At 34.6% G+C, this 23,994-nt stretch overlaps 1 protein-coding gene across 1 annotated transcript; it reads left to right on the plus strand.

Moving 5' to 3' along the window:
- The first annotated feature begins 20,020 nt into the window (after positions 1-20,020).
- On the plus strand, positions 20,021-20,980 carry LOC105260743 (olfactory receptor 9K2-like). Its single transcript, XM_011283984.3, has one exon. It carries the CDS (start codon positions 20,042-20,044, stop codon positions 20,978-20,980), a length of 939 nt encoding a protein of 312 aa, XP_011282286.1. The 5' UTR covers positions 20,021-20,041.
- Positions 20,981-23,994: the final 3,014 nt, after the last annotated feature.

The following is a 23,994-nucleotide window of genomic DNA, read 5'->3' on the forward strand; positions in this document are numbered from 1 at the left end:
AATAAAAGGTGATAAGTTGTTGGTAATTAAAATTAATAACATCAAAACAATCACTAAACCTAGATATCATTTTCTAATGCTCTTTCCAAACCTGTGTTCATTTTCTCAGGTCAAGGATATTCCTCCCAAATAGATGCATTTTTATTGCCTCATTATATATATTTTCTTTCCATTACTAGTTGTGTAATTTAATATATTACATATTAACCTAACCATTTCCTTTGAAGCAGAGAAAGAAGCTGATCACCATTCCAGTCCTTACATGACAATGAATAACTTTTTATCAAACCTGCATCAATTCAAAAGCTCTCGCTATTTAGTCACGGTAAGTATACTTAAGGAATACCTGCCTTATATTCTATTATGCCTTATATATCTTAAAATAAGGACAATGGGATAACCATGGATATTTGAGGACCATAACAACCTTCGGTCTCCAGAGTCCATGATCACTTGGTAGAATATCAACAGTACTTACTTTACTTCTGATACCTTTCTGCAGGATTTTTCCACATTGAGGTTTTGTTCATCCTCTGTGATGGATTCCATTGGGAGAGGAGCAATCATAAAGTCAATTATGGAGAAAGAGGTGCAGGCTCAAGGGCTGTTGTCCATGAGGACCGCAGTAACCTCAGACATAAGCAAATAATCTAATAATAGTCCATATATTAGGAGCTTTTCTTCTCTGGTTGTGTGTATCCTTTGGGAAATTTCTCTGGACTTTATTTTCTTCATTGACAAGGAAAGACGTTCTGGTAATTATCATAGCATAGATATTGGTAAGCATAAGGAAACAGATTTAAAGTTTGTGCTATTTAAGTTTAAAATGAATGAATATATTAAATCATCATAAATTACATTTGCTATGCTTTAAAAAAAGATAGAAGTTAACTCCAAATTATGATTTACCTGTGTTTCCTGATGTCGATGTGTTTCATGCCATGACAAATGCCCTCTAAGTCACAAAGTCAGATAATGTTTTGCTAATCTAAGATTTCTTATGTGTAAGTACTAAATATTTTGGAAATATAGTGGAAGAAATGATAATTTAAAAAATATTCTAAAAATTCTTAGCATGAAATTGTATAAGAGATCATGATCTGTATTTAAAAATCCTCAAAAATTATGTGTGGCTAAAAGACTACAGTAAAACAAAGACATAATACTCTATTTAATGAAACAGCGTATTATAATTATGCAGATGCCATTTTCCCCTGAAGATTTCCATAATTTAATCATAATTCCACTTTTAGAAAATCTCTTTTATTTAAAAATTATTTCTAGAATTATCTGGATTTTTTTTAGTGTGTACATAGCAAAACATATGGGCCTGGCACTTTCCTTTATTATAATGCAGCATTAGTAAAAGTTTGGTAAGTGTAGGAAGAGTAAATAGTTTAAGTATCTTAAACTGGAAATTATTAATGAAGGTGAATTGAGGCCTGTGAAGTTTGGAAAGGCTGGAGGAATTTCTGGGTGACACTCTAATAATGATCCTTAGAGCAATATAATAAGATTCACGAAGATAGGCTACCATCGGAGATACAATTTAAAAATACTGAACCTTAACTCTGGTCCAGAGATCAGACACATGGAAGCAAAAAGATGTCACTGCTTCCTCATCCATGAAAATAGCCTCTAGGAAGTTGGGGACTCAACAATGCTGCAGAAAATAGCCCATATGTACCCACAACCTTCCTAAGGTGACATTTCCATGGTAGAAAATGTTGAAATTTTCTACCAAATTCTGAGTTTGTGTGGATCTCATTGGTAGAACAAAATCTGTGCCAGGAACCATAGTATTAGGAGACATTTAAACTTTCCAACATCTCCAAGGGGAAAACACAAGTGGTAGAGCTTCGCTATCCAATTGATCAAATGTACCGGAATCCAATTCCTTAAACTTCCCACGATGGCATTAGCAATGAACACATGCTAGTGCTCAAAATACATAAGAACACTTACTGTCATTCACTAGTCTGATGGGACATAAAGAAACCCTCCACAGATTCAATGATTGAAATCATTCAGTGTGTGTTTTTTGATGATGGTCAGCTTAATATAGAAATCAGCTAACTATTAGATAATTAGTTGAGAAGGGTCTAATGGCATGGACATTAAAGATACTCCCTAAACTCAATAGATCGAAAAGAACTCAAATTAAAGTTTGACTAACTTTGAACTAAATAGTGCATTATGTTATGTCTAAACTTTTGCAATTCAGTGAATGAAGTACTTAGAGGGATATATACAAAGCAATATAGGTAAAGACTATAAACAAGAAAAACAGGAACAACTGGATTAATCTTCTATTTTAATATAGTGAAAGAGAACATAGCAAGTCAAACAAAAAAAATGAGTAAATTTTACAGATAAAAAATCATGAAATAGAAACATGTGGATAATATAGGATATTCACATGGCTTAACATTTTTTCTTCTACTGGCTATTTTAGTATGTCTTATTAAGTTTTTAATTTTAATTCCAGTATAGTTAACATACATGTCATATTAGTCTCAGGTGTACAGTACAGTGACTTTTCAATCGTGTACCTTATTCAATGCTTATCATGATAAGTATACTCTCTAATCCCCTTCCTTTATTTCCAGGATCTCTCCAGTCACCTCCCCTCCTCCCTTCTGGTAACCATCAGTTTGTTCTCTGTAATTAAGAGTTTGCTTCTTGCTTTCTCTCTCTCTGTGTCTCTCTCCTTTTTCCTTTGCTATTTATTTTTGTTTCCTTAATTTCACATATAAGTGAAATCATATGGTATTTGTCTTTCTCTGACTGAGTCATCTTGCTATCTCCATTATCCTCTCTACTCCATTGATGTCATTGTAAATGGCAAGATCTTATTCTTTTTTATGGCTGGATAATATTCCATTGTGCATTTAGACCACATCTTGTTAATCCATTCATCTATCGATGGACACTTGGGCCACTCCATAGTTTGGCTGTTGTAAATAATGCTGCAATATACATAGGGTGTGTGTATCCCTTTGAATTAATGTTTTTGTATTTTTGAGTAAACACCCAGTAGTGTGACTACCAGATCAGAGTGTAGTTCTATTTTTAACTCTTTGAGGGAACTCCATACTCTTTTCCATAGAGGCCGCACCAGCGTGCGTTCCCACCAACAGTGCATGAAGGTCCCTTCATGGAGAACTGCATCCTCACCCACATTTAGTCATTCTGACAGGTGTGAGCTGATCACATGGCTTAACATTGATTCTCAGAAAGACTAGTAAGATGTATAAAACCCTAACCAAGATAACAGTGGAAAAACAGCAACATTAAGTCACAAGTCTCAGGAAAGAAAACGGGATAGCACTACAGACAGATACTCCTGACATTAAAAAATATATACAGTTGACCCTTGAATAACATGGACTTGAGCTGAATGGGTCCACTTCCATGCACATTTTTTTTTCAACAAATACAGTACAGTGCTGTAGATGTACTGTCCCTTCCTTATGATTTTCTTAATAACATTTTCTTTTCTCTAGCTTACTTAATTGTAAGAAAACAGCATATAATACATATAACACACAAAATGTATGTTAATCAACTGTTTAGGTTATTAGTAAGTCTCTGGTTGTCAGTAAGCTATTAGCAGTTTCATTCTTAGGGAGACGTGAGTTATATGTAGATTTTCGGCTACATAGGAGTTCTATGTTCCCGACTCCTGGTCAAGGGTTCAACTGCATAATAAACAATATTTTTACCAAAAATTAAGGATTTGTTAAAATAAAAAAAAATTGAAGCGATCAGGGTGATGTATGAAGGAGAAATATACATTTTAAAATGTCTACTAAAACAATTAAATTTTTATTAACAATTTTCCCATGAACAAAGACTCTCTTGTAATTGGCTCCACTAGTGTTTACTACTAAACATTTAAGAAAGAAACAAGACCATTGTTACAAACCCAAGAAGGATCATAAAGGCAATATTTCCTAGCTGTATTTATGAGTCTCTCATAGTTATAACTTAGAAATTAAAATACAAATTATAGGTGTACCTATCTCATAAATGTCACTCCAAAACCCTTAAACAAAAATAAACAAATAAAATATATCAATATATAAAGAATAGTAAACTCTCACTGAAATGTCTATTGACACTACAAATATAAATGTCTTTTAGTATTTAAAAAATAATGAATTTAAGGTATTTACACATCTAGTCATTTTTTGTGAATTTTTATACAGTAAAATTATTAAACATCTGTTATGGAACATATTAATTAACTGAATATTGCATTGGTTAAATGAAAAAGAAATATATCAAGGGACAAAATAACCTGTCCAAAAATAAACATATATATTGATATATATGTGTAAATAAGCCTATCTGTCTATCTATGTTCAAATAACTCTTGATTCTGTGTTTTTTACATTTGTTTATTTATTTTGAGAGAGGGAAAGAGAGAATGTCAGCAGAGGAAGAGCAGAGAGAGAGGTAGAGAGAATCCCAAGCAGGCTCTGCGTTATCTGTGCAGAGCCCGATGTGGGGCTCGAACTCACAAACTCATGACCTGAGCCCAGGTCAGGAGTTGGACACTTAAGTGAGTCACCCAGATGCCCCTGTTGAATCCACTTTTGAAGTAGGTGCCAAGGGAATTCAATGCCAACACATTAGTTTTCCACAGTTGGTCCTAGAAAAATGGGCTTCTCTAAGCAAAAGTCTGAAGCCTACATGTTTCACGAAGTACAAAAGACAACTCAAAACAACTTCTTCCTAAATATGAAACCTGAAGTTTTATAATTTCCATCAACTGGTGAATCTGTATATCTGTACAGTGACCTACTACTCCAGCAAACAAGGAATAAGCCAATGATATATACAAGTACATGGATGAATCTTTTTTTTCTTTTTTCCAACGTTTATTTATTTTTTTGGGACAGAGAGAGACAGGGTATGAACGGGGGAGGGGCAGAGAGAGAGGGAGACACAGAATCGGAAACAGGCTCCAGGCTCTGAGCCATCAGCCCAGAGCCTGACGCGGGGCTCGAACTCACGGACCGCGAGATCGTGACCTGGCTGAAGTCGGACGCTTAACCGACTGCGCCACCCAGGCGCTCCAACAAGTACATGGATGAATCTTAAAAGTATTATTCAAGGTGAAAAAAGGGACACTCAAAAGCTACCAACTATATGATTCTTGTTCTGTGACAATACAAAATGAACAAAACCATAGGACAATGTGGGTTTTTCAAGGGCTGTGGGTGAGGAGTAGGGATTGACTACAAAAGTACATAAGGAAATGTTTTGGAGTCATGAAGATATTATTTATTTTGACTTGTCAAATTTATAAAAGCATGCAGCTGAAATTTACTGTTCGCAACTTAAAACCCTAAACCTGACCAAAACCCCCCAGGAAACAAAACAAAACCATAGTGTAATTTGGGTGGTGTGAAAAGTCAGTATAGTTGATGTGTCTTTTGAGATCTATATTTTTAGGGACAGAAAAACTGGGAGTTTCTGTTTTAGTCTGGTGTTTGCTGTGTTAGCCTGGGAAGTGGATGGATGTAAACAGTTTTTAGTTATTTTTTTTAATTAATTAATTTATTTTTAAAATTAATTTATTTTTTTAATTTCTATTTTATTTTTTAAAATTTATATCCAAATTAGTTAGCATATAGTGCCACAATGATTTCAGGAGTAGATTCCTTAATGCCCCTTACCCATTTAGCCCATCCCCCCCCCCCACAACACCTCCAGCAACCCTCAGTTTGTTCTCCATATTTATGAGTCTTTTCTGTTTTGTCCCCTCCCTGTTTTTATATTATTTTTGTTTCCCTTCCCTTATGTTCATCTGTTTTGTCTCTTTGAGTCCTCATATGAGTGAAGCCAGATGATTTTTGTCTTTCTCCGACTAATTTCACTTAGCATAATACCCTCCAGTTCCATCCACGTAGTTGCAAATGGCAAGATTTCATTCTTTTTGATTGCCAAGTAATACTCCATTGTATATATATACCATATCTTCTTTATCCATTCATCCATCAATGGACATTTGGGCTCTTTCCATACTTTGGCTATTGTTGATACTGCTACTATAAACATTGGGGTGCATGTGCCCTTTCAAAACAGCATACCTGTATCCCTCGGATAAACACCTAGTAGTGCAATTGCTGGATCATAGGGTAGTTCTATTTTCAATTTTTGAGGAACCTCCATACTGGTTTCCAGATTGGCTGCACCAGTTTTCATTCCCATCAGTAGTGCAAAAGTGTTCTTCTCTACATTGTTGCCAACATCTGTTGTTGCCTGAGTTGTTCATGTTAGTCATTCAGACAGGTGTGAGGTGGTGTCTCATTGTGGTTTTGATTTGTATTTCCCTGATGATGAGTGATGTTGAACATTTGGAAAAATTATTACAGTGTGAACATTAAATACAGCCATAAATTCTTATTGAAAGCCTCTAAAAACATGACCACCGACATATATCTGATACATTTCTCACCAAAATTACATTTGCAATGAAAAGTTCATTATTTTATAATACTTCTAAATAATATTTCAATTTAAAGCATTTAATATTTGTTTTGGAAAGATTTATAGGGATTTTATCTTACCGACAATGTGAATGTTAGAATCAACTTCTTTGGAGAGGTTTTTGTCAATAAAGGTTTTATCCTCTTATTTCCCTTCTTCTCTCTGCTGTCTTCCTACTTAGCTTCTATTATACTTACCACACATATAATATATATTTGTTTAGTTAACATTTGCATGTTGTTTTTCCACATTCCTGTGTTTCACTTTTGCATTTCTGCTTACTTGGTACAGTCTTACAAGGGCAAACTTGTATAGCTTCATTTCTTTACAAATTGATCTAATAAATAATTTGTAATCAAATAAAATCAGTTAATTTTCACTTCATGATAGTATTGTGTTAAGTCTGTTTGAAAAAACAATGTAACTCATTCCATGAAAGTACAGTGGTAAGAAATAGATGAGTGCTCACAGAGAGTCTCATCTATAAGCAATTAGGAAGGAAAAGTCTCTACTTAGAGACTATGTATGGTAGAAGTCTTTACATTAACCTATATATCAGACCAAGCCGGAAATCAAGAAACTAAAGTCAAATCCACTTACCCAGTATGTAGTTAGACTCATAACTATTGTTCCAAGACAGACATTCTTGTTAGTGATATATTGGAGCTGAGGAGATCATTGAGTTCAGGAACCAGGCTTGGACACATTTTTTACAGTTATCTGCCAGAGCCTTTTTTTTTTTTTTTTTTTTTTTTTGGACATGGATGTGGGAGGGAGAGCCTGCTGTGAAAGAGGCAATGGATAGATAAATATAGTATGTAGATATGCTAATAAAGGAAAGCTAAGGCATAAATGAGTCATATGTCATTGCTTCCAAGACAGTTTCTGAAGTCTACAGCTCACAGTGTTCAAGTTGCTAAGTTTCCTGTTTTCTTCATGTCAGTAGAAAAGACCATTTTTTGTATCAATTGAAAAAATATGATTATAAAAATGAATTTTTAAATTTGCCTTTATAGACCATGGTTTTCGTTTTTAAATATGATTGGCAGAAATAGGGAAAACTTCAGTGAAAGATATTCTTCTCTTGGTGAAAAGAAGAAGAAATTTTTGGGATACTAATTAAGATTCACATTTTTACTTATTTAACATAAAATAAATTTTGTATATGTATATATATTTTGTAAGCTTTCTATTGTATAACCATTTACATTTTAGTACATGTTCTTAGTTATTTCCAAAATAACTTAGCACTTCCCTGCACAGATTATTCTTTTCTTGAAGGGTGAGAAAAGGGAATAGTCCAACGTTCAGGCTAAGTTTTGGGAGGCAAAGTTTATTATTAATTTTTCTTTTATTTTTGGTTCTAATACAACTCTGGGTGTTATTCAGGTTTTGTTTGCTTTTCCTGTTTAAAGTTATTATTTTCCATAAAAGCTTTAGATGTGCTGTCACCTAAGATCATTTTTAAAAAATATTTAACTGTCCAGACAGCCTGTCTATGCCTGTATTGCCTTATTCGTTTTCTATGTTTCAGAGGTTTAAGAGTTTTCAAAAGAAATGATGTTTTCTGAGGGTTTGCCAATTAATTTAATATGTTAATGAACTTACTAAAATCTTTTATCTGCATAATTGCTGGGTGGTAATAATTCCTACTTTCCATCATGTGTCCTCTTTGTTGTCATAAGATATGCATTTTTTTTTTTTTGGCTTCTGCCTTTACTTGACAGATGCTAACTTTTAGTATGTATAAATTCACATTGTGTAAAACTAAAACATAAGGTATATCTGCTCAGTGTTAAGATACATCAATTAAACTGTTTTGAATCTTGCAGAAAAAGAATACATTTTGTGTCCTGAAATTGATTATATTAAAATGATATTTGGGGTATCTGGCTGGTTCAGTCAGTACAGCATGTGACTCTTGATCTTGAGGTTGTCAGTTTGAGCCCCATGTTGGATGTAGAGATTATTTAAAGAATAAAATCTTGAGAAGGGGCAAGATGGTGGAATAGCATCAATACCAAACCATCTTGCACACCTAGAAAACTGATCTGAGGGTTACCTCAATGATCTGCACAATGATCTGAACCACAGAACTTGCCAGGTATATGGTGGGGAGAGGTGAACTGGGGAAGAGAGAAGCCATGAAGGGTAGGGAGCTGTTTTTCCTTGCAGAGAGAGGATGGAGAGAGAGGGGAGAGTACAGGAAAGGCACTCCCCCTGAAAGCAACTGGAGAAAAAGAGAAAGAGTGGAAAACACATAAAAGAATTAACAAGAAAGAAAGAAAGGGAAAAGGAGAGGATTTGGATACCATTAAGACTCTTATGAACAGGGGAGCACAGAGTCTGAAACTCTGCAGCTCGATAACCTGGTAGAGCTCTGGTGGGAAAGTGAGTCTCCAGGAGCAAACAGTGAGGTCCAAGGGGTCCTTGTGCCACACAGGGAGAAGTGGTTCCCATGATGTGAAAGCATTTGGTAGAGGCTGTGTGGCCTCCCCAAAGGCCAAGGACCCAGCAGACCAAGGATGTTATGAGGTGGTGAAGCCTGGCACCAGATGTTGACGTGATGTACCATAATCCTTGAAATGCTGCTGCTACACAATCCCACAAAGTTTTCGGGGGGGGGGCTGGCTGGCACTGGTCTCAGTCTCTGGGCATCTGCAATGGTGTGGTTCCATGAGCATTCCTGGGGGTGGCCCAGCACTAGTCATTGCTCGGTGAGACCCTCCCCAAGAGGGTCTGAGTGGGTAGAAGATGCAGGGCCCTCAGAAGTGAGGGGTTTGGAAATGCAGCCCCATCTGAGATAAACTTGGGAGGGAGGTGCTGCCTGGAAGGTGATGACTTGGTCCCTGACAGGGTAGAAGCAGAGAGTGGATAGAGGTGGGAGACAAAGGAAGGGTGCTTGATTGCCAGTTGGTGAGAGCACAGAGTTCTGAAACCAGAGACTGGGTAGTTGTATGATGAGATTTTCACCTTTTCTGTGTATGTGCATACACATGTACCAGTGCCACAGTGATCCACCCTAGTGGGCTAAGCAGCACCCTCTAGTGAAGAATGGAGCCATTACACCAAGCCCCATCCAAGGGTGTAAACAATGCTCTAGAGAAACACCACAAGTCTCACTGAAAGCCTAGTTTATGGATTATAAAGTGCTTCAGAATTTGACTTCTAGGGGGAGTGATGTAATTTCAGTGGTATTCCATTTTGTTTTCTGGTCCATCTATTCAATTTTTTCTTTTTCTTTTCTTTTCTTATTCTTGAATACAGAAAGAGAAAAAAAATTCTATTTTCCATTTTTATAAAACACATTTACCTTTAATTTTTCTCCACTCTATTTTTTACTTTTTTTGAAACATTTTTCCATTTTATTTGACTTTCATCATTTCATTTTGTCCTATTTTATTATTTATTTAAATTTTCATCATTTTCATTTTTCCATTTTTTCCCCTTTTTCCTCTATTCTATCAAGTTTCTTTCAACAACCAGACCAAAAAACACCTAGTATCTAGCTTCCATTATTTATTTATTTTTGTGTTGCTTTTTATTTTTATTTTTTATTTTATTAATTCTTTTTCTTCCTCCAAAATGATGGAACAAAGGAATTCACCCAAAAGAAAGGACAGGAAGAAATGACAGCCAGGGACTTGACCAACACAGATACAAGAAGATGCCTGAACCAGAATTTAATATCACGATAAAAAGAATACTAGCTGGGGTTGAAGAAAGCATAGCATCCCTTTATGTGGAAATAAAAGATGTAGAATCTAGTCAGGACAAAATTAAAAATGTTATACCAGAGATGCAATCTCAAATGGGTGCCAGAGCAGCAAGGATGGATGAACCAGAGCTGTGAATCAGTGATATAGAGTACAAATTGTGGTGAATACTGAAGCAGAAGAAAATGAAGGAAACTAAGGCAAATGATATAAGAATTAGAGAACTCAGTGACTCATTCAGAAGGAATAACATCTGAATCATAGGGCTCCCAAAAGATGAAGAGAGAGAAAAAGGGGTAGAAGGTTTATTTGAGCAAATCACAGTGGAAAACTTTCCTAACCTGGGTAAAGACACAGACATCAAAATCCAGGAAGCACAGAGAACTCCCATTAGATTCAACAAAAACTGACCATAAATAAGGCATCTCATAGTTAAATTCACAAAACACACAGACAAGGAAAGAATCATGAAAGCAGCAAGGGGAAAAAAGTCCTTAACCTAAAGAGAAGACAGATCAGGTTCACAGCAGACCTATCCACAGAAACCTGGCTGGCCAGAAAGAGTGGAAGGATGTATTCAATGTGCTGAATCAGAAAAATATGTAGCCAAAAACTGTTTATCCAGCAAGACTGTCATTCAAAACGGAGATGAAAAGCTTCCCAGACAAATAAAAACTAAAGGAGTTCATGACCACTAAACTAGCCCTGCAAAAAAATTTTAAGGGGGACTCTTTGAGGGGATAAAAGATGAAACAAACAACAAAAAAAGACCGAAAGCAACAAAGACTAGAAAGGACCAGAGAACACCACCAGAAACTCTACAGGCAACACAAGGGCAATAAATTCATACCTTTCAGCACTCACTCTAAATGTCAATGGACTAAACGCTCCAATCAAAAGCTATAGGGAAACAGAATGGGTAAGAAAACAAAATCCATTTATATGCTGTTTACAAGAGACGTATTTTAGACCTAAGGACACCTTCAGACTGAAAGTAAGGGGATGGAGAACCATCTATCATGCTAATGGTCAACAAAAGAAAACCAAAGTAGCCATACTTAGACAATCTAGATTTTAAAATAAAGCCTGTAACAAGAGATGAAGAAGTGCATTATATCATAATTAAGGAGTCTATCCACCAAGAAGATATAACAGTTGTAAACATCTATGCCTCCAACAGGAAAACACCCAAGTATTTAAATCAACTAATCACAAACATACAGAAACTCATTGATAATCATACCATATAGTAGGGGACTTTAACACTCCACTTGCAGCAATGGACCCATCATCTAAACAGAAAATCAACAAGGAAACAATGGCTTTGAGGGATACACTAGACAGATGGACTTAACAGATATATTCAGAACATTTCACCCTACAGCAGCAGAATATACATTCTTCTCTAGTGCACATGGAACATTCTCCAGAATAGATTTTTTTCTGGGACACAAATTAGCCCTCAACAAGTACAAAAAGATTGAAATCATACCAGGCATATTTTCAGACCACAACGCTATGAAACTTGAAGTCAACCACAAGAAAAAATTTAGAAAGACAACAAATACTTGGAGACTAAAGAACATCCTACTAAAAAAATGAATGGGCTAACTAAGAAATTAAAGAGAAAATTAAAAAGTACATGGAAGCCAATTAAAATGATAAAAGCACAGCCTGAACCATCTGGGACTCAGTCATAAGAAGAAAGTATAGAGCAATCCAGGCCTTCCTAAAAAAATAAGAAAGTTCTCAGATACACAACCTAACCTTATGCCTTAAAGAGCTGGAGAAAAGAACAGCAAGTAAAAGCCAAAACCAGCAGAAGATGGGAAATAATAAAGCTTAGAATAGAAATCAATGCTATCAAAAAAACCCAAACAAACAGTAGAACAGATCAATGCAATCAGAAGCTGGTTCTTTGAAAGAATTAACAAAATCGATAAGCTCCTAGCCAGCTTGATCAAAAAGAAAAAGGAAAGGACCCAAATAAATAAAATCAAGAATGAAAGGGAGAGATCACAACCAACAAAGCAGAAATAAAAACAATAATAAGATAATATCATGAGCAATTATAGATCAGTAAAGTGGACACTCTGGAAGAAATGGACAAATTCCTAGAAACATATAAACTACCAAAACTGAAACAGGGAGAAATACAAAATTTGAACAGACCCATAACCAGTAAAGCAATTGAATTAGCAATCAAAAATCTCCCAAAAAACAAGAGTCCAGGGCCAGATGGCATTTTTAAATGTTCTACCAAACATTTAAAGTAGAGTTAACACATGTTTGCTTGAAGCTGTTCCAAAAAATAGAAATGGAAGGAAAACTTCCAAACTCTTTCTATGAAGCCAGCATTACCTTGATTCCAAAACCAGACAAAGACCCCACTAAAAAGGAAAACTACAGACCAATATCCCTGATGAACATGGATGCAAAAATCCTCAAAAAGATACTAGCCAACCGGATGCAACAATACCTTAAAAGAATTATTCACCACGACCGAGTGGGATTTATACTTGGGATGCAGGGCTGGTTCAATATCTGCAAAACAATTAATGTGATTCATCACATCAATAAAAGAAAGGACAAGAACCACATGATCCTCTCAATAGATGTAGAGAAAGCATTTGAAAAATACGGCATCCTTTCTTGCTAAAAACCCTCAAGAAAGTAGGGATAGAAGGATTATACCTCAAGATTGTAAAGCCATATAGAAAGACCCATTGCTAATACCCTCCTCAATGGGGAAAAACTGAGAGCTGTCCCCCTAAGGTCAGGAACATGACAGGGATGTCCACTCTTGCCACTGTTATTCAACATAATATTGGAAGTCCTAGCCTCAGCAATTAGACAACACAAAGGAATAAAATGCATCCAAATCAGCTAAGAGGAAGTCAAACTTTCACTCTTCACAGATGACAGTATACTCTATATGGAAAACCCGAAAGATTCCACCAAAGTATTGCAAGAACTGATACAGCAATTCAGCAAGGTTGCAGGATATAAAATCAATGCACAGAAATCCTTTGCATGTCTATACACCTATAATGAAACAACAGAAAGTGAAATCAAAGAATCAATCCCATTTACAATTGCACCAAAACCCATAAAATACCTAGAAATAAATCTAACCAAAGAGGTGCAAAATCTGTACACTGAAAACTATAGAAAGGCATTAAGGAAGACATTTGCTGGGATGAGCACTGGATCTTATCCATAGGGGATGAATCACTGAAATCTACTCCTGAAAACATTATTGCGGTATATGCAAACTAACTTGGATGTAAATTAAAAATAAATAAATAAATAAGAAAGAAAGAAAGAAAGAAAGAAAGAAAGAAAGGAAGGAAGATGATTTAACAAGTAAAAAAATAGAAAGGTAGAAAGGCTTTCTAGAGGACATAAGACTAACCTTTGACTTACTGAACAAAATAATTTTGAAAATACCTTTTGATAAGAAGTACTTGATTCTTTTTTTAATATCATAATTTTCATAATTTGCACGGAGGAATATTCACTATTTCTCATTTGAGTATACAGAAAACCTTACTTTTAGAAACTCATTTTCTTATCTCCACTGTTAATACATCATGCTGATATTAGAAGAAAATATTATACAGAGAATAATCTAAACAGTTGAAGCGTTGGGGAAAAGGGGAATTTTGAAGAAACACAGAGATTGGCAAGAGCAGGCAGTCATACATCCATCTATGATTTCAAGACAACAGAAGAGGTGGCTTAAAAGATCCCAGAAGCCTGGGAATTGCTTCAAGAGTGAGCACCAGGGTGGGGTGTGCCCAACTGTGCCAGAACCAACAGAGAAAACCCGGAGGAGCACACTAAAAGAGAGAGAAATTTCCCCTCCTCACACATCCTCAGTTCTGCTGTTAGTGTGAAAGCAGCATCTCTAGGATCCTAGAGATCCTTCCCACTTTTTCCTGGTAAGGTTTCCTTTAGTGAGGACACCTTTCTTTGGTATTTCTTATGGTGCAAATTTGGCATGACACATTCTCTTAGTTTTCTTTGTACTTGTGGTTTGGGCTCCCCTCCTCCTAGGTGGCTTTTGTTTTGTTTTGTTTTGTATTTTTGAAACACAATTTTTATTTATCTGTAATAAAAATTTTGAAAAGTACTAAAACATCATAGCTGAGGATATTACCTAACCTTGAGTTAAAAAAAAAAGAAACACAAGCAAATAGTTTTAGTGAGGTATAATTTTGCACAATCCAAATCCACATCCACTCTAAGTGTGTGATAGCATAGTTTTAGTCAATTTACACTTTTTAAACCAATATTACATTACAATATAGTTGTAGAGCAATTTTATTATCCAAATTTTTTCTAATTTACATTTAATCCCTGCTCTCCCCTCCTCCTAGTTTTAAGTGCTTTAAAGACGCTGTTTCATTGTCTCTGGTTTGAATTGTTTCTGATGAAAAGTGTGTGCTTTAACTTTTATATGCTTGTGTGTAATGTCTCTCTTTTCCCCTCTTGCTACTTGACACTGTCTATTTTTCACTCATTTTGGGATTTTATTCTGATATGCTTTATTTGGTTTTCTCTCTGTTTATCCTGCTTGGGATTTTGCTCATTTTCTTGTATCTGTGTGTTTCAATTTGTCATCAACTTTGAAAAAAGTTTTCCTTACCATAGTTTCTGTTATTTCTCTGGCCCCTCTTCTGATTACATGGATAATATTTTCTTAGTTGTCATTGAACGTCTGTTCTTTTCTTTTTTCCTTTTTAACTCAACCTTAAGTTTGGTTTGTTTCAATTGCTATGTATTCAAGTTTAAAATCTTTTCCTTCTGATTGTTTCCTGTTTCTTAGGAATTACAGTCATTCATTGCTTACTGTACAATCTCTGAAAATAGATGGGTCATATGGTTTCTCCAGAAATTAGTTTTTTGTCACAGAAGGCAAACCTTGTATGAGTTGTTCTTTCATGTCTAGAAGTGGAAACATCTTAAATTCATTATTTTTTAAAAAATTAAATGACATTTCATTTGTAGTGTAAAGACACATTTCAGTGAGAGTTTGACATTCTTTATAAATTGACATATTGTATTTGTTTATATTCTGTTTAAAGCTTTTGAAGTGAAATTTATGAGTCAGACTTACCTATAATTTGTATTTTAGTTCTAAATGAGACTTAAGACAGACTCATAAATATGGTAGGAAATATTGTCTTTATGATGATTCTTGGTTTTGTAAGAATGGTCTTGTTTCTTTCTTAAATGCTTAGTAGTAACCAGTAGTGGACCCATTTAAAAAAGAATCATTTTTCATGGGAACATTATTAAAGTTTAATTTATTTAGTAGATATTGTGAAATTTATATTTCTCTTTTATACATCATCTTGACCTATTTAAAAATTTTTTATTTTAAAAAATCATCAATTTTTGGTAAAAGTATTATTTATTATACAGTTGAAACCCTGAGCAGGGGTTGGGAACATAGAACTCCCATGTAGCCAAAAATCTGCATGTAACTCTTGACTCCCTAAAGTTGAAACTGCTAATATCTTACTAACAACCAGAAGACTTACTGATAACAGAAACAGTTGACTAACATATATTTTGTGTGTTATATGTATTTATGCTGTTTTCTTACAATTAAGTAAGCTAGAGAATAGAAAATTATTAAGAAAATCAAAAGGAAGGACAATACATTTACAGCACTGTACTGTATTTATTGAAAAAAATGTGAATGGAAGTGGACCCATGCAGTTCAAGTCCATGTTGTTCAAAGGTCAACTATATATATTTTTTAATATCAGGAGTACCTGTCTGTAGTTCTATCCCATTTTCTTTCCTGATACTTGTGATTTAATGTTGCTATTTTTCCACTGTTATAGTGGTTAGAGTTTTATACATCTTACTAGTCTTTCTGAGAATCAATGTTAAGCCATGTAATCACCTCACACCTGACAGAATGGCTAAAATCAAAAACAAAAACAAAAAACAACCAGTGTGGGTGAGGTTGTAGTTCTCCATGAAAGAACCTTCATGCGCTGTTGGTGGGAATGCCAACTGGTGCAGCCACTATGGACAAGAGTATGGAGTTTCCTCAAAAAGTTAAAAATAGATCTACCCTATGATCTAGCAATTACACCACTGCATATTTTCCCCCAGAAAATACAAAAACACTAATTCAAAGGGATACACACACCCCTATGTCTATTGCAGCATTGTTTGCAATAGCCAGATTAAAGAAGTGACCCGTTTCCATTGATAAACGAATGGATAAAGAAGATGTGGTCTACATATACAATGGAATATTATTCAGCCATAAAAAGAGTGAAATCTTGCCATTTGCAATGACATAGATGGAGCTAGAGAATATAATGCTAAGTGAGATACTCAGTCAGAGGAAGACAAATACCATATGATTTCACATATATGTGGAATTTAAGAAACGAAACTAAGTAGCAAAGAGACAGAAAGAGAGAAACCAAGAAATAAACTCTTAACTGTAGAGAACAAACTGATGGTTACCAGAGGGGAGGTTGGGAGGTGACTGGGGGCCTGGGGGAAATGAAGGAAGGGGATCAGAGCAGATACTTATCATGATAAGCATTGAATGAGGTATACAATTGAAGAATCACTATATTGTACACCTGAGACTAATATGACATGTATGTCAACTATACTGGAATTAAAAATAAAAACAATAAAAAATACTAAAATGGCCAGTAGAAAAAAAGTGTTAAGCCATGTGAATATCCTATATTCATATTTGTCTATTTCATGAATTTTTATCTGTACTATTTACTTTAATTTTTTTTCTGTTTTACTTGCTGTTTTTTCTTTCACTATATTAAAATAGAAGATTAATCTAGTTGTTCCTGTTTTTCTTGTTTATAGTATTTACCTATAGTGCTTTGTATATATCCCTCTAAGTACTTCTTCTTCTGTATTGCAGAAGATTAGACATAACAAACTGTACTATTTAGTTCAAAGTTAGCCAAAATTTAATTTGGTTTCTTTTTGATCCATTGAGTTTTAGGAAGTATCTTTAATGTCCATGGCAATAGACTCTTCTTAGCTAATTATCTAATTGGTTATTGACTTCTATATTAAGCTGGCCTTCATCAAAAAATACACACTGAATGATTTCAACCGTTTAATCCATGGAGGGTTTCTTTATGCCCAACTATGGCACATGACAGTAAGTGTTCTTATGTATTTTGAGCCCTAGCATATTTTTATTGCTAATGCCATTGTGGGCAGTTTAAGGAATTGGATTCTGGTACATTGTATAGACTGGATAGCCGAGCCCTATTCCATGTGCTTTCTAATTGGAGATGTTGGAAAGTTCAAATGTCTCCTACTACTACGGTCCTTGGCACAGAATTTGTTCTACCAATGAGATCCCCACAAACTCAGAATTGGAAAGGGCGAAGTGAGCTGGGGATCAACTTTCTGGTCCTTTTCCTTTTGACATTTTCTATCAAGGAAATGTCACCTTTGGAAGCTTGTGAATACATGTTGGTTATTTTCTGAAGCATTGTTGAGTCCCCAACGTCCTAGAGAAGCTGTTTTGTTGGATGAGGAAACAGTGACATCTTTTTGCTTCCATGTATCTGATCCATAGACCACAGTTAAGGTTCTTTATTTTTAAATTGAATCACCAATGGTGGCCTATCTCTGTGAATTTTTCTATATTTCTCTAAGAGTCCTTATAAGAGTGTCACCCAGAAGTTCCTCCAGCCTTTCCAAATTTCACAGGCCTCAATTCACCTTAACTAATCATTTCCTGTTCAAAATACTTAAACTGTTTGCTCTTCTTACACTTACCAAACTTCTACTAATACTGCATTATAATAAGGAAAAGCTCTTGTCCCATATGATTTGCTATCTACACACTAAAAAAAGTCCAGATAATTCTAGACATAATTTTTAAATAAAAAAAGATTTTTCTAAAAATAGAACTATAATTAGGTTATGGAAATATTCAGGGGAAAATGACATTCATATAATATTAGTTTCATTATATAGAGTATTATGTCTCTGGTTTTACTGTAGTCTTTAGTCACACATAATTATTGAGGATTTTTAAATACAAATCATGATCTTTTATACAATTTTTTACTAAGAATTTTTAAAATATTTTTAAAACTATCATTTCTTCCATTATATTTTCTAACTATTTACTATTTACACATAAGAAAGCTTAGAATTAGTGAAACTTTATCTGGCTTTGTGACTTAGAGTACATTTGTCATATCATGAAATACATCGACATCAGGAAGTACAGGCAAATCATAATTTGGAGTTAACTTCTATCTTTTTTTAAAGCGTGGTAAATGTAATTTATGACAATTTGATATATTCATTCATCTTAAACATATATATATATAGCACAAACGTTTAAATCTGTTTCCTTATGCTTACCAATATGTATGCTATGATAATTACCAGAAAGTTTTTCTTATCAACAAAGAAAATAAAATATAGAGAAGTTTCCCAAAGGAAACACACAACCAGAGAAGGACAGCTCCTTATATTTGGACTATTATTAGATAATTTGCTTATGTCTGAGGTTACTGCAGTCCTCATGGACAACAGCCCTTGAGCCTGCACTTCTGTCTCCATAATTGACTTTATGATTGCTCCTGTCCCAATGGAATCCGTCACAGAGGAAGAACAAAACCTCAATGTGGAAAACTCCTGCAGATAAGAAGAAAGTAAGTACTGTTGATATTCTACCAAGTGATCATGGACTTTGGAGATCCAAGGTTGCTATGGTCCTCAAATATCCATGGTTATCCTATTATCCTTATATTAAGATATATAAGGCATAATAGAATACAAGAAAGGAACTCTCCTTCCTTAAGGAGATCAGAACAGAAGTCTGTTCTTCTGTTAAGTCTGTATTTATGACTTAAGTCTATATTTATATATATGTCTATATATATATATATATATATATATATATATATATATTCCTTATGTCTTTTTTCTCTTACTAAAGAGTGAAAGCCCTTGAATTGATGCATCTTTGATAAAAAGTTATTCATTGTAATGTAAGGACTGGAGTGGTTATCAGCTTATTTCTCTGCTTCAAAGAAAATAGTTAAGTTAATATGTAATATATTAAATCACACAACTAGCAATGGAAAGAAAATATATGTAATGAGGCAATAAAAATGCATTTATTTGGGAGGGATATCCTTGAACTGAAAAAATGAACATAGGTTTGGAAAGAGCTTTAGAAAATGATATCTAGGTTTAGGGATTGTTTTGATGTTATTAATTTTAACATACCAATAACATCACTTTTTATTCCATTTTTAGAGATGGCACAGTAATAATGGAAATCAAATAGATGGAGGTAAAAGAAGGTAAAAATATTTCTAACTATATTTGTTACTGTCTTTTAATGATTCAGACACTGACAGGCAAGGACGATGGCTATAGCACTATCATACAGATCATATGTATTCCTTGTATTTTAGGTTATATTCTTACTTGAGGTAAAGACAACTATTTAATGATAAATATATTCGGAATAGAAATTCAAAATGTGACTAACATTAGACAATATATTATGTTACTTTCTTGGTGAATGCTCAGCAAAATAATGATCTAAAATAAAATAACCCCTTAACTTCTCTCACTGCTTAACAGAATAACAGTCTCATGGACCTAGTATTATGTAATTCAAACTCCCAATTCTTCATGACATTAACATGGCTTTATATGCAATATTTAATTAAGATATAACTAATTTATTTTACACTTAAGAAAGTATTTGTGTCACTAGAAACAAAGCACAGGTTTCATTTAGTTTTCCTTGTGCCTTTCAGCAGGTTTCTGCCATGAGTGACAGGGGAACAAACAATCACTCGGAAGTGACTGACTTCATCCTTGTAGGCTTCAGGGTCCGCTCTGAGCTCCACATTCTCCTCTTCCTGCTCTTTCTGCTTGTGTATGCCATGATCCTTCTGGGTAATGTTGGGATGATGACCATTATTATGACTGATCCCCGGCTGAACACACCGATGTATTTCTTCCTGGGCAACCTGTCCTTCATTGATCTCTTCTATTCGTCTGTTATTGCACCCAAGGCCATGATCAACTTCTGGTCTGAGAGCAAGTCCATCTCCTTTGCAGGCTGTGTGACCCAGCTCTTTCTCTTTGCCCTCTTCATCGTGGCGGAGGCATTTCTCCTGGCAGCCATGGCCTATGACCGCTTCATTGCCATCTGCAACCCACTCCTCTACTCTGTCCAGATGACAGCACGTCTCTGCATGCAGTTGGTGGCTGGTTCCTATTTATGTGGCAGCGTTAGCTCAATTCTTTTGACCAGCGTGACATTTACTTTGTCCTTTTGTGCTTCCCGAGCCATCGACCACTTTTACTGTGATTACCGTCCACTTCAAAGGATTTCTTGTTCTGATCTCTACTTTCTTAAGGTGGTTTCTTTTTTCTTATGCAGCATTATTATTTTGCCTACCATAATTGTCATTATTGTGTCTTATATGTATATTGTGTCCACGGTTTTAAAGATACGATCCACTGAGGGACGTAAGAAAGCGTTTTCCACTTGCAGCTCTCACCTGGGAGTCGTGAGTGTGCTGTATGGTGCTGTGATTTTTATGTATGTCATCCCTGACAGATTTCCTGAGCTGAGTAAAGTGGCCTCATTATGTTACACCCTAGTCACTCCCATGCTGAATCCTTTGATTTACTCCCTGAGAAACAAAGATGTCAAAGAAGCTCTCAAAAAACTTCTAAAGAAAAATCCTATTCTTTGATTATTATCTCTTTTTCTCCATGGATACATGGATTTTGTATTTCTTTCATACTTCTTTTGACTATTAATAACATTTATTCTATTAAACATCATAAATATATTAGCAGAACCTTTTCCTGGTGAGGTACCTGGGACATTGTTCATCCTGATATTGGAGATGTCCTGGATATCAGAGAAGCATTTTTCAAGATTTCCCTTCCCATTATCTCAAATAACATTCTATTTCACAGTATTGATTTGTATGTACTTAATGGCTTGCTGCTGAGCACGACTTTTATATGTTAATATAGTGTATAAACTGTTTTGTGAGCTGTTTGTTTTGGGCTTTTTCCTTGCTTTATAACATAATCTCCAACATTGACAAGAATGTCCAACTTTTTTTTTTTTTTTGAGCAGCAGGTGAAAATTTATTAGAATATAAGATTAGAAAGGTAGAATAGTAAGAAATCTCTCTTTACAGAGAGGGAACATTCAGAAGTGAATGCCCCTCCAACTTATTTTTTAAAATAGTATGTTTTCTAATTATATAACTACTTTGTTTTAGCATGTTATATAGTTATTGAATTTTCATTTTGAATCAAGTATCTGAAATGTATTATATTAGAAGGAAGTAATAATAATAAAATACATATAATAATAAATAATAACAAATAATCTTAGCTATAAAGATTAATTTGGGAAATTTTATATCAAATTAACAGGCATTGTAGCGTGTTCTGAGACATTGCTAGTTGCTAAATCCTAATGTAAAGAACCAAAATGGTAGAGAGAGAACTACAAACATTTTTGAGCAACCAGTGACTCAGTTTGGGTTTTCATACATTGTTTTCCTGGGTTAATTATTGTGAAGAATATTTAATAAAGGTATAGAGCAAGTTAGCCATTAACATTGTGTGTTGTCCAAAATTTACTCATCTAGACCTGTGAATATTCACTTATTTGATTAATTTATTGGGTGTGTAATATGTCTTGTGTAGGCTCAGGTATAAATGATCTTATTTTTTAGGGAGCTTATAGTCCAGTGTGAGAATCACATCCTGCATGCAAAACCAATCCAAATCCACAGAATTTTATGCCGAAGATAAACATACAGATTACAAAGTAGGGTGCTTGAGAGGGTGTCCTGACAATTAAGGAAAGTCTTTAGACTGTATTGAAGATCTATTTAAAGGGCTAAGTTTGGAGGCAGTACACTACTATATCAGTTCATGTTATTGATGTGGGCTTGAAGTATACCAATGTAATTGAAAAATAAAAGTTTATTTGGAAAAAATTGTGGGTTAAGTACACAAAACAAAGTAACTGCTTAGTATGAGAAGAGTACACCAAGGAGGTGTGTCTCATAATTTTTGGTCTTGTATGATGTTTCTGGTGATGGTGCCAATGGATAAAAAGTAAAGGAACTCTTAGCAAAGTAGGAATAAGGGAGCATTTCCTTAACTTGAAAAAGAACATCTATGAAAACCATTATATTTAATGGTGATGAAGTAGAAGCTTTCCCACTAACATAGGAATAAGGCAAAGATGTCCCTCCTCACCACATCTCTTCAGCACCCTTTTGGATGTCTTAGGTAACGTAATAGACAAAAAGGACGTAAAAGTATTATGGGCTGAATGATGTCTTCCTAAACTCATGTTGAAGCCCTAACCTCCAGTACCTTGGTATGTGACTATATTTGGAGATACAGGCTTCAAAGAAGTAATCTAAATAAGGCTGTTACAGCTGGGTACTAATATAGTTTGGCTGGTGTGTTTATAAGAAAATATTAGGACACACAAAGAGACATAGAGGTGCGTATGGACTCAGAGATGACCATATGAAGAGGGAACAAGAGGGCAGACGCCTGCAAGTCAAGGACAGGAGCCTTAGAATATTTACTTACGGCACCCTGATTCTGTACTTCCAGTCTTCAAAACTGGGAGAAAAATATTTGGCGGTTAGGGAACCAAGTCTTTGGTATGTTGTTATGGCAGCCCTAGCAAATTACTATAAAGCATTATACAGAAATGAAGAATACATCAATCTTTGTTCACAGGTGACATTTGTCTATGTAGAAAATCTGAAAGAATTTCCCAAATACCCTCCTAAAACTAGTAGGAAATATAGGAGTGTTTCAGGATACATGGTTACTATACAAATGCTCATTGCTTTCTATATACTAGCAATGAGCAAGTAGAATTTAAAATAAAAAACACAATGCTATTCATATTGTCACTTTTGCTAATAAAATACTTAGGTATAAATTTCACAAAATATGTATAAGATCTCTAGGAAGAAAAGTATAAAATTCTACTGGAAGAAATCAAAGAAGACCTATATAAATGGAGAACCACTGAATGTTCATAGAGAGGAAGGCAATATTGACAAGATGTAATTTCTTCTCAACCTGCTCTACATATTCAACGCAATCCCAATAAAAACTCTAGCAAGTAACTTTTTTGTTATTGACAAACTCTTTATTTATTTATTTATTTATTTATTTTTCTTTTTTCTTTTTTTTTTTTTTTTTTTTTTGACAAACTATATATTTAAAATGAAGTTATATGAAAAGGTAACAAGCCAGAATATCCAACACAATATTGAAGGAGAACAGAATTGGAGGACTGATGATACTGCACAACTTCAATTATACACAACTACACATCTACACTAATCCAGATAGTGTGGTATTGATGAAAGAATAAACAAATAGATAACTGAATAGAACAGAGAAACTAGAAATAAAGCCACATCGATAGACTCAACTGACCTTTGCCAAAGGAGGAAAGTAAAGAGGATACAATGGAGGAAAGACAGGATGTTCAATAAAGAGTGCTAGAACACCTGGACAGCCACATGCAAAACTGTGAGCATTCACAAAAATTTACAGCATTCACAAAAATTAACTCAAAGAAGCCATAAATTTAAGTATAAAACACAAAATTACAAAACCCTTAGAAGATAATTTAGGAGAAATCTGGATGACTTTGTGTTTGGTGATGCCTTTTTAGATACAATACCAGGGCATGATCCAT

This window comes from Felis catus, chromosome B4 (assembly GCF_018350175.1).
Source record: "Felis catus isolate Fca126 chromosome B4, F.catus_Fca126_mat1.0, whole genome shotgun sequence".
Lineage (NCBI taxonomy): Eukaryota > Metazoa > Chordata > Mammalia > Carnivora > Felidae > Felis > Felis catus.